General features: G+C 39.2%; 1 protein-coding gene across 1 annotated transcript in view; it reads left to right on the top strand.

The window, feature by feature from the left end:
• Positions 1 to 8,768, top strand: part of CYYR1 (cysteine and tyrosine rich 1) — a gene marked incomplete at its 5' end in the record, with an annotated part of 104,352 nt that extends 95,584 nt beyond the window's left edge. The window contains one exon of the mRNA XM_079921640.1: positions 7,625 to 8,768. Coding sequence (XP_079777766.1) covers positions 7,625 to 7,749 — 125 coding nt within the window. The 3' untranslated portion in view covers positions 7,750 to 8,768. The remainder of the gene's footprint in view (positions 1 to 7,624) is intronic.
• Between the last annotated feature and the right edge of the window lie 4,146 nt (positions 8,769 to 12,914).

Raw genomic sequence — 12,914 nt, 5'->3', positions numbered from 1 at the left:
AATAATTTTTGTGATGGACCATAAATCTAAGCTGAATGAAGAAAGACATGAAGACAGGAAAGAGGTGACATCAGTTTAAATTAATTTTTTTAATGCCATCAGTAAATCAGAAATCCAGGTGAGGTCCAAGATGTATTGGGATGTATATTCTAGAAAGATAAGTGGGTGGTCATATTTACAAAATGGTACCATAATTGGTTACAGTTAGGGTGAGAAAAAGATTTTTGAAGGCAAAAGGCTCAAAGGACTGAGAGGCAGGGTTACATGTGTTAAAAACGGATTAAAGAAGACAATTTAGGTGATGCAAACTTCATGAATCAAAAAGTCTTCATGGGGAGAACAGTAAAATGGACAGAAGGCAGGAAGCTTTTATAAGGTGAAGAATAAAGAACGAAGAAGAGAAAAATAGAAACTATCTGATTGGCTGGGGCCACAGGGGCAGCCTTGTTTGGGGTGAGAAGGAACCAGGAAGTTAAGTATAGAGTCCACAGTTGGCTTGGCGTTTGGGGATTAGTTGACTGGATATACTGAGTTTCTCATTAAGCGGAGTTTTCAATGACGCGAAAGTTACCTAAGCTTCAGTTTGCTGATGTGGCATCCCAGGCAGTAGTGGCTCCATCCTGGAGCTAGAAATTTATTTCAGCAAGTGGATGTTGAAATCACCTAGAATGATAACAGAAGTCGTGATGCAGAGAAGAGTAATGGGCTTGATACTAAAACTTCAATAACTGAGGGCTTCCCTGGTGGCGCAGTGATTGAGAGTCCGCCTGCCGATGCAGCGGACACGGGTTCGTGTTCCGGTCCGGGAAGATCGCACATGCTGCGGAGCGGCTGGGCCCGTGAGCCATGGCCGCTGAGCCTGCGCGTCCGGAGCCTGTGCTCCGCAACGTGAGAGGCCACAACAGTGAGAGGCCCGCGTACCGCACTTCAATAAGTGAGATTTTGGGGTAGAGAGAACCACAGCTATGGATAACAAGGAGGAGCAGAAAGTAGCAGAATCTCATGGCATATGCTACAAAAGAGCTCAGGTTTTTGTTTTTGTTTTTTAACTTTTAATTTTATATTGGAATATAGTTGATTAACAATATGTTAGTTTCAGGTGTACAGCAAAGTGATTCAGTTATACATATACATGTATCTATTCTTTTTCAAATTCTTTTCCCATTTAGGTTGTTACAGAATACTGAGCAGAGTTTCCTGTGCTATACAGTAGGTCATTGTTGGTTATCTATTTTAAATATAGCAGTGTGTGCATGTCAATCCCAAACTCCCTGTCTATCCCTTCCCCCCACCCTTCCCCCCGGTAACCATAAGTTTTTTGGATGGACCTAGAGATTGTCATACTGATTGAAGTAAGTCAGAGAAAGAGAAATATCACATGATATCGCTGATATGTGGAATCTAAAAAGAAATGGTACAAATAAACTTATTTGCAAAACAGAAACAGACTTACAGACTTCAAGCTCAGGTTTTTAAAGAGGGAAATTAGTTGTTTAAAAATGGCTGAATCACAGGGAACACCCTGCATACCTCCTGGTCCCATAAAATGTAGGATGTGGGAGAAAAAGGATAGCTCTGATTTAATAGTGCTGCAGAGGAAGCTGTCCTCTCATGGAAAACCAGATTTTAATTAAATTAGAAAGGTGAAGCAAATGCTCCCTTTCACTTCCTGAGATAACTGTCTCATGTATTCTCTCTTCTCAAAGCTCGAAAAAAACCCAACCCTCAGCCTTTCTCTCTCTCAGCCGACGTTACTTCTCTGAGAAAACAGACACAATTGGAGAAGAACTTCCTTATATTCCGAGCTGGGGTAACATGTAAAGGGATGAAAAGAGGGTGAGGGTACAAAGGGCTCTTCTGATGACAGACTTTGTGTTCCACTGAGCACAGTGAAGGCGGTGGGGAAACTTGGGAAAATTAATTAGATTAGATATGTAAAGCCTTCCAGAGCTAAAGATCTACACTGAAGGGTGCTCTAGGAGCTTGTCCTTCTCATGCTAACAGAGGGATGTAAACGTGACAGGACGTGTCCTGATGTTATCTGAGAGGAAGGGGGATGCTAGGTTCTAATGATGTCACCCTTTCCGGAGGTGCATCTCGGGCCATTGTAGAGGAAGAGACGGGCAGGGCTGTACTGTGTGGTGAGGGGCAGGCAGTGGAGGACCTGCCAGGAGCTCTGTGGGCCTCTGCTCTGAGTGGGGTTCAGGTGAATTGTGAGTAGTGGGGTTTGGGGCAGGGTGACGAGAAGGTTTGCTCCTAGTAATAATGTTAGAAGTTGTCCTTTTTTTTTTTTTTCTGGAGTATAATTGCTTTACAATGCTGTGTTAGTTTCTGCTGCACAGTGAACTGAATTAGCCATACGCATACACACATCCCCTCCCTCTTGGACCTCCCTCCTCCACCCTCCATCCCCCCCATCTAGGTCATCACGGAGCACCGAGCTGAGCTCCCTGTGCTATACAGCAGGTTCCCACTAGCTATCTATTTTACACATGGCAGTGTATTTATGTCAAACCTAATCTCCCAATTCATCCCACCCTCCCCTCTCCCCACTGTGTCCACATGTCCATTCTCTATGTCTACGTCTCTATTCCTGCCCTACAAACACGTTCATCTGTACCATTTTCCTAGATTCCACATATATGCGTTAGTGTACGATATTTGTTTTTCTCTTTCTGACTTAACTTCACTCTGTATGATAGACTCTAGGTTCATCCACATCAGGTTCCTTAAAAAACTAAAAATAGAACTATCATAGGACCCAGCAATCCCACTACTGGGCATATACCCTGAGAAAACCATAATTCCAAAATATACATGCACCCCAATGTTCATTGCAGCACTATTTACAATAGCCAGGACATGGAATCAACCTAAATGTCCATTGACAGATGAATGGATAAAGAAGACGTGGTACATATATACAATGGAATATTACCCAGCCATAAAAAGAAATGAAATTGGGTCATTCGTAGAAGTTGTCTTTTAAAATAAGTCATGAGTGATAGAAGTGCCAGCTAATGCTAAGATGTGTTAAAAGATAAACTGAGGCATATTAAAATCTTGAAGAGTTTATTTGAGCAAAAATGGGGCAGCACCAAACCCAAAGTGGTTAGGGGGCCCTGCCTTATACAGAGGAAGCATGGAAGCAACAAAAGGAAATTATTTGATTTCCTTTAACTTAAAGCCTAGTTGGCTGTTTGTGATTGGTTGTCCTTAGCATTTTGATTTCATAACTTTGAGGCACTTGCAGCTTAGATTTTGGTTTGCTTACATAGACACCATGGCATTAGAGCCACCTCAGTCTAATAACCTCCTTGTTTAATTAATTTAACAGGTGGTAATCATATTGCAATATATAAATGTATCAAATCAATACATTGTACCCCTTGAACTTACACAATGTTATGTCAGTTGTATCTCAACTGAAAAAATAAATTTAAAAAGTGTTAAAAAATAAGTCATGAATTTCACCTGTTCTATCAGATAGTAAAATCATTGAAAATCAATAATAATTAAAATCAGGTGTTTCTGGTAAAAAAAATGATATGCCTCGGTAATTGAACAGAACAAGTGATTAAAATTTCACAAACTCTAAAGGAGAGATAACAAAACAATGTGAAAAGTGAGGATTAAGAGGCAACGCTTCAATACTTTGGCTTAATCAAAATTTAAAACTTAGAAAAACTAAACTCTGATGTAAAATAACAGATGTAAGGAAGCACCAAATATATAAATTTACATGGAAAAACTCAAAAATAGATTGGTTATGAACCAGATATCTGAAAGACAAATGTTTAAACTTGGAAACAATACAGAAGAGATAAAAAGGATGAAAAGCCCACATATATTTTCTTAGATACAAGTTTTAAACTTCAGGATGTCAATAAGGTAAAAATACCATAGCTAATCATTTTGACAAAGTTATTTTTAGAAAGGTATAGAAAAGATAAATAACTTTGTATACATATTTATATCTCGTTATCTTAATTGTATCTTAATTCTAATTAAGATCCCAGTTTGTAAATTATCAGCTCAAAACAAACAAAAAAATCACACAATATGAATTACAAATAATAAACAAGACGTAAAACTGTCAAAGAAATGTAAAATTAAGGGATATTTTAATAGTGAGAGTTTTTCAGTATTAAATTACCAAAATATTAAATGATAGCCAGCTAGTTGATTCCTGGAATTTTATTCTAAAAAACTAAATCAAAGTAATAAAAAGTCTATATGTAGAAAGACATTTGTCACTCCACTATTTATAATAATAAAAAATTGCTAATCTCAAAATAAGTGAATGGTAAGTGGAATAATGTACAGCTGTTAACAATAGAGTTCATGAAGAATACGTAGCAGAATGAAGAAGATTGTTACAATACAGAGTGAAAGAGCATAGACTATTTTACATAACTACAAGGATATAAAAACACAAGTGACTAGAAGGGAGTATATAAAGATATTGTTCGTTAAACTGTGGTGACAGAATTATGGATGATTTTCCTCTGTTTCCACATTTTCTAATATAATGTTGTACAATTTTTATTAACACCATGCACCTTCCCTTTATATTTGTTTTAGAGATGTTATCCTGAGTGGGTAAAAAAACATTAACTTCCTCCTATGAATTTCATAGCATCCCTAAATTTTGCAAAATTCTACACAACTACATTGACATACATGATAAATGACATATTTGCCCTACTTAAGTCAGAGAATTAGAATTATTGGTTATGAAAGAATTTCAAAAGCACCATATCTCCAGCTGCATCCATGTATCTTTTAAAGATGATTTGACCTTTAAGAGAGAACAAAACCTCTTAGGGTTAATCAAGAATTCTAAAATTGATACCCTGAAAAGTTTACTTCCTAGTGAAACATTTTTATCTGTAAGAAAGAAAGATAGCACAGTCCACAGTTATACCATTATTATTTCAAAATGTCTTCCCGCAGCTGGTACTATAAAAGATGTGCCGTGTTTATTTCATGATGGATATAGTCCTCCAAATACCACTCTTCAGCATTATATTATCACCTTATCAAAATAACAAAGGCTACATGAATGAAAGAACACTGTTTCATATCTTAGATTTTCATGCTCAACATGCAGCTGTATAAACCATAGGGAATCTCCCTGAAATGTCCTCCAGCAGTTTATATGCAGATGGAAAAATATAAATGCTTTGTTACTGAAGCATAAAGACACACCACAGCTTCATGACAGAGAAGGATGCAGAGTCGATCTGTAGAATCATCTGGTGTGTGCTTCTCAAGTGGGAGGCAAGGAAAAGCTTCATCATAAAAACAGCTTAGAACCCACATGCTTATAAGAAACAGTTCAATGGGAACCCAGCTGTAACTTCCTGTTTTACATGGAGGCTGCATTTCTTGCCTTGCATAAAGTTTATTATAAATCTCTTTGTCTCAGTCCTCTTGGATATAACGAAGCAAAGGAGTAGGCATAATGCAGAGGGAATGTGTGTTTAGACTCTGGCAGGAGTTATTCCATTTTGTTGTAGAAAACAAAGCTTGGAATAGGCCAGCCTCCCCAGGTCTAAAGCAGCCATGGAGAAGCTGCCTTCTCCACAGATCTGTGTCCTCTGCTCTGAGCCCTTGGCCTGCTCAGCCCACGAGAGACTTGCAAAGCCTTTGCTCACCAGAGCATCCCTCAGAGGACATCCCACCCAGCTCTGTGTCTCCATCTTTCTCTTGTGTCAGATGCCTCAATTCTGCTTCTTCACATCCCTAAGTACAGGCAGATCAGTAATTGGTTTAAATCATCAAGCTCCTGGTAGAGAGAGCCAAGTTAACGAGATACAGATGGGAAAAGAATCTAAAAAAGAGTGGGTATATGTATAACTGATTCACTTTGCTGTACAGCAGAAACCAACACAGCACTGTAAATCAACTATACTCCAATACAAATTAATTAAATGGTTTTTTTAAATAAAGAGATTCAGAAGAAACTTTGTGTTTGCATATAGGGTGAGGCCCTATGTTTATACATGCATATTGATCAGAATACCGTCATAATCTTATTGTAAGAGTACAATTTAGAAGACGTTTTAGAAATAAGTTTGTTGAAATGTTGCTTGTTCTTTTCTTCCATTCTAGAAGTAAAAGCTTGGCTGTTTATTTGCATTATTATAACACTAGTCTTGTGGTTTAGGCTACATTCACAGTAAGCAATTAAGACATGTCAATTTCCAACTAGAATCACAATCTTGATGATAAATCAATTACTGGAAAATCATCAGAGGGGTTGCTGAGAGGTTGCTCAGATGTTGTCGAGTGATTTGGTTCTTAAAGACATGGAGTGCTCAAGGAGTACCTCTCTTCCAGCCCTGGAGACGGGGTGGAGAGCACTACAAAATAGATATCTATATACAGTCATAACAAATGTATTAAATGTGATTTTAAAACACACTGTCCTATAATAGTACAATAAAAAATTAAAGACACTTTTTCTAATAAGATTTAGAAAACTAAATTCTCCATCCCCATTTCTAAACCTGCTTGTCCTCCTTTTTTTTTCTTATTTCTGTAATGGCTCCATGACCCTCCAAGTTACAGGAGCCCAGAACCAGGTACCCAATACCTCGACACCTTCTTACCCTCGACCCCTTTTCCACCTACCCAGTCATCACTTAAGCACTCAGCTGCTCAAGGGCTCCTATAATCCCCACCCCCAACTTCCATGAGTCCTTTATCATCCCTCACATATGCTACTACATCATCTCACCTGTTCTTTGCTCCACCTGAATCCATACTGCCGAAAGAGTCACCTTCCTAAAGCATACTCACTAGCATATTCAAAAAATCTCTGATGCCTGCATATCACACACTCCTTATGTGATATTCAAAGTGCAATGTCCATGTAGCCTATCTTACACCCAATAGTCTGTACCCCCCACTCCCCTGACCCCTATGTTATACAACATGGGAATATAGCCAATATTTTGTAATAAGTGTAAATGGAGTGTAACCTTTAAAAATTATATGAAAAAACATTTTTTTGGTTGTGCCACACAGCATGAAGGATCTTAGTTCCCTGACCAGGGGTGGAACCCATGCCCTCTGCATTGGAAGCACGGAGTCTTAACCACTGGACTGCTAGGGAAGTCCATAAAATTGTATGAAATTTAAAAAAAAAAATAAATTAGATGTTTTTTTGAATTTTATTTTATTTATTTTATACAGCAGGTTCTTATTAGTTATCCATTTAAATTAGAATTTTGTAAAAGCCCACCATGATGGTGATACAATCAGATTCCTCAACATCTTTTCTCCTCCATGTATCTTTTGCTTTGAACAAAAGTTCTCTCTTGCTTTGGTGCTTTTGCTCAAATTGAATCATCCTTTAGCCCCTTCTCTATCTGCCCCTTCTATATCATCTTTCCAAGAAACTTGCCCTAAGCCACCAATTCTAAATACTTTGGCCAACGGCACCACTTTTTATAGCACTTGCCCTTCCATACATGTGTGTCGCCAGTCTGATAAAACTATAATTATTGAAAGCAAAACTTATGTCCTCCCCCAAAGTACCCAGCCTAGTGGCTCAAATATAGTGGACATTCAATTATTGCTAAATGCCTGATGCCCTTCTCCTTTTCTTTTCCAGTGGCACCACCCCCCTACAGTTACGACCATGAGATGGAACACTGTGCAGACTTGCCCCCTCCGTACTCCCCGACCCCAGCACAGCGTTCTCCACCCCCTCCATATCCTGGAAATTCAAGGAAGTAATCCTTCCCCCAGAACAGAATATGTGCCAATCAGAGATCTTGCCCGGGATAAAATGTCTCTACCCAGAAACAGACAGGAAAGGATTGCCCTAAGGAATACCTCTTTGGGTTAGACGATATGTCAAGTGGAATGTCCAGGCTAAGAGAAGAGATTCAGGGTTTCTACCCTACTCAGAGCTGATCCCATATGGGGTATTATGTTGGGTTCAATGGGACCACGTTTGAAGAGTTCTACTGATCAACATAAGCACACTCAGAGAAGAGTAATGGATAGACAAAACATCGGAAATTCATGTTGCTTAAGGAACAAATGAAGGAAATTGCAATATTGATCCTGAAAAGGAGAAGATTTATGTAAGACAAGAGGATAAGCTGGACTACATAAGGAAACAACTATACTCTGTAGCTTTAAAAGTCAGAACTAGAATTGTTCAGTCTTTTTGTTCATCAACAAATGCAGATCGAGTGCCTGAAAGCCTACTCTGTGCCTTATATTGTTGGAAACACTAGATGGAAGTTACAGGAAGAGAACTTTGGTTTTAGTATACGAAAGGGCTGCTGAAGCTTTCATATTGACTAGATTGCTTTGTGAAGCTCCCTATCACCAAGACTCCAAACAGAACCTGGCTGACTACCCGGTAGAGACATGCTCGAGAAGGGAGAGCTAAATTAAATTGTAGATGGGTTCAACGGGCCCCAAAAGCTCTGCTCATGTTTTAGGTAGATGTGAGGTGAATTTCTATGCCATCAAGAATGAAAATAACAGAGATAGTTGAATCTATCTAATTTGAGACTTAAAACAATCAAAAGGACTTAACAGCTGCTTGAAGCCAAGAACTTGTCAATGCTAGATACTGCCACCTAAAAATCATCTGATTTTATTTAGTGTATTATGATAAAGGTTACTCCAACTGTGAAAAAAAATTTACCAAGTTCCACAAGCAACAAATACTTCATTTCAGATTAAAAGATGAGAAGCCAGAATCCCATGGGATTTTACATCAGGGAGTATAATTTCAGAACCCGACCAGGAAGATATACAAAAGTTTACAAAAAGAAGAGGGGAAAATGAAGTTTGGATTCTGTTCTGTGTAACTCCACTCACATGCAGCTTAGACAAATTTCTGCTTTTCTTGTAATATTTTAATAATCTATTCTCTTGAAAAAGTTATACAGTTAATGGAAAAGTAAGATATTGACATCAAACTGTTGCCTTTTGCCAAAATCCATATTTTATGCCAATTTTATGCCTTTTGCCAAAATCCATATTTTATGAAGTTTTATGAAACTTTAGGTGTAAAAGTTTTTAATAAATAATTCTAATATGCCATACTTTGCTGCCAGTGACCTTAATTAACATTTCTATTTTTATGAGGGTCCTTTCATGTATTTAAAATTGTACATTGAGAAACTATTGGGAATAGATGATTATATTTGTTTGTCACTTTTCAATTAAATCTAAAATGTTTAATCCAACATCATCAGCACAATTCAGTGAAATCCCAAAATGATGCTAAGGATTTTGCTGGACAAAACAACCAAAAGAAATGTCTTCAAGTAAAAGTTATAGTTCAGGAACTCAGTAGTTGTAGTTGGGAAACTCAGTAGCTCGTATAAGTAGCATATTTTACTTTCAAATACATTGATCTGACTGAAATACAGTCTAACTGCCAGTGAAATCTAGAAGCTAGATTTGTTTGGAATGACTTGCTTGATTTTTAGGCACTGGTGATTTTCTTGCTTATGAAGCCAGAAAGCATTCAAGCATTCTAGTCCATCCAAGTAACTGAGATTTTAGCACAATTTTAACAGTGCATATGCTTTAATTTATCTCCCTTCTGCAAGTGCGATCAGACCCAATTACACTGTAGCTACACAACTCAAAGTGCCAGAGCCTCTGTGACATTCAGAATGATGATTCCCAATGCACTTAAGAAAAAATGGAGAGGAAGAGTCCAGCAGAAATTGAATTCTCATCATCTTCACTGTCAATAAATGTTTACTGTGCATACCTTCTCTGTCAATAAATGTTTACTGTGCATACCTTCTATGTTCTGCAGACATGACCCACGTAGGCGCTATTACAATCCACACCATCTCTCTTCTTTGAGTTTTTTTATGGCCTCCCTTAAAGCATATCACAAAACCACACACCTACAACAGATGAGTATTTTTACTATTTGTATTTAGTGTCACGATCGCGTAAATGTGCACAATATCAGTATAGCCTTTTGGAGTTCGCTGATTATTTTCATAGATCACACATCTTGGGGGGAAATAGTATATGATATGAAAGCTTTGAATTATGGTTATTTAAAAACTAATGTATTTGCTATGTCCAAAGTGTTTATAATAAGCAATAAAATGAAATAACCAATTATAACAGGAGTCATATTTTAAATTGTCTTGGGTCTATTTTGTTTCACCCTCCATCTCTGCCGGTTTAGCCTCGTTCTTCCGTACAGGAAACACGGGACTGGAGCCAGATAAACTTTGTTTTGAATCCTGTCTCCTGCCTGTATGATGATTTGAGGCAGGCCACTTCATCTCTCTAAAATTCAACTTTCTGCTCTGGAAAATGTAAATAATAGAATCGACTTCATCAGGTTTTGTGAAAATTGGATGACTACACATAACATTCTACATATTGTGCCTGGCATGTAGAAAATGTTGTATAAATATTAGCCAAAAATAAATTAACAAAAGAATAACATAAGGATGACAGCCTCTAGAACTGAGCTATCTAACACATTAGCCACCAGCTACATATGATTATTTCAATTTAAATGAATTTAAATTAAACTAAAGGAAAAATTTAATTCCTCAGTCTCACTAGCCACATTTCAAATGCTACATAATCTCATGAGGTCAGTGGCTACCTTATTGGGCAGTGCTGCTCTAGAAAATCTTACCTATAGGGCTTCCCTGGTGGCGCAGTGGTTGAGAGTCCACCTGCCGATGCAGGGGACATGGGTTCGTGCCCCGGTCCGGGAGGATCCCACATGCCACGGAGCGGCTGGGCCCGTGAGCCATGGCCGCTGAGCCTGCGCGTCCAGAGCCTGTGCTCCGCAACAGGAGAGGCCACAGCAGTGACAGGCCCGCGTACCGTAAAAAAAAAATAATAATAATAAATAAATAAATAAATAAAAGTAGAGGTAGGACATCGGTCATAAAGACTCTATCTAGGTCAGTGACACAAATATACATACCTAATTCTCTTTCCAACCTTTGTGCCCCCAATCCCAGGCCTTACCACTTCTATAAGCAGGTGTAACAGTTATCCATCACTGTGTAACAGATTACCCCAAAACTTGGTGGCTTGAAACAACAACATTTATTATCTCGGTTTCTATAGGTCCAGAATCTGGACATCGCTTAGCTGGTCCTCCAGCTCAGGGACTGTCACAGGCTGCAGTCATGTCAGTGTGCAACAGAGGAAAGATCAATCTCCAAGCTCACTCACATGCGTGGTCATTGACAGGAGTCTGTTCCTTGCAGGCTTTTGGACTGAGGGCCTCAATGACTCACTGGCTGTTGGTTACCCCTATTCTTCACCATATGGGCCTCTCCTTAGGGCAACTCAAAAATATGTCAGCTTGCTTCCCCAGTGCAAGACAGCAAGAAGAGCCATAGAGTGAAAGAACCTGGTAGCAAAACATAGTGCTAGCCAGAGGGGAGTCATAGACTTAAAACCTCATCTTGGAAGTGATATCCCATCACTTTTGCCATGTCCTATTCCTTAGAATCAGGTCCCTAGGTCCACTCTGTACAAAAGAGGAGGGGATTACACGAAGGTGTAAATACCAGGAGGTGAGAGCATTCTTGGTAGTCAGCCTACCAGAGCAAGGATAGTTCATCTCATTCCCTTTAAATTCATTATTTGAAATTCAGGCAATCTTGCCTCAACCAAGAATGTGCCAACTCAGCAGCTGAAAGAATACCAGGGCCATGCTTGGCTGTGATCAAATTGCTTTTAGTGACCTGGCAGGGCTAGAATGGAGCCAGCAACAGAGGCCCATGCTAACTGGGTAAGTGCTGCATTCCTAAGGAATATTGAAAAGAGACACTACATTTGCATTTTTCATGAATTTCATTTACAAGCTGTACTAAAGTCTATCACATCTTGACAGGGAATGAAGTACAACACATACCACATACCTTCTGGACAAGTCTTAACGTGGTCCCGGTTCTAACCTCTGTTTCAACTTTGTTCCAAAATATTTAATCTTCATCAAGAAAAGAATTCCAAGACAAGTTTCCAGATGAGTGTTCAGTGGATCAAGTTGCTACCTAACCTAATCCTGAATACCTTCACTAAAAATGGAAAACAAACCCAACAAATGTTTGGGACTGCAGAAACATGTGCTGGGAATGTTTGCCTTCTCTGGATGCATTAAGGAATAACTGGTTTAAAACAATGATGCACAGGGGCTTCCCTGATGGCGCAGTGGTTGAGGGTCCGCCTAACGATGCAGGGGACACTGGTTCGTGCCCCGGTCTGGGAAGATCCCACATGCCGTGGAGCGGCTGGGCCCGTGAGCCATGGCCACTGAGCCTGCGCATCCGGAGGCTGTGCTCCGCAACAGGAGAGGCCACAGCAGTGAGAGGCCTGCATACTGAAAAAAAAAAAAAAAAAAAAAAAAAAACAAACAAACAATGGTGCACAGTTAGACTCTTCGATTCCTATTTCTGCTCTGTTCCCCCTCTGATACCCGAGTCGTGAGGAGCTTTTGAGTGTCTACCACTTGCCATTTCTTAGAGAAGAGGCAGAGGAATCACCTTCTGAATCACATTTGGTAGTGAGTGATAAGTGAATAAGAGATCTCATATTGTTTCCATGGCCTGAAAGATCGATAATTTTTTCTGATAAAAAAATCCAAAGAGAACCAAGTGATCTGATTTCCCCATTTTTGTACCTTGAAGTCAGTGTCTTCACTATCACACATCTTGCATATTATCTTCTCTGTTAACTGGGAACAACTTGAAAGCAGTTCAGAAGAATGAAACTGTTGAAGTTCAAGTTCTGTTTTGCCTGTGAAAATGCACTTGGAGACCCACCCCCTGGGTCTCACCACCACCTGAACACACAAGACAAACTCCCTCACTTCCTTGCCTGGGAATAGGCCTCTCACTTCTGTAAAACCCCTGCTCTTCTTTCCAGATGTA

The sequence above is a fragment of the Stenella coeruleoalba genome, assembly GCF_951394435.1.
Source record: "Stenella coeruleoalba genome assembly, chromosome: 5".
Lineage (NCBI taxonomy): Eukaryota > Metazoa > Chordata > Mammalia > Artiodactyla > Delphinidae > Stenella > Stenella coeruleoalba.
Note: the sequence above shows the minus strand (reverse complement) of the source record. Positions and strands in the feature narration are given on the sequence as shown.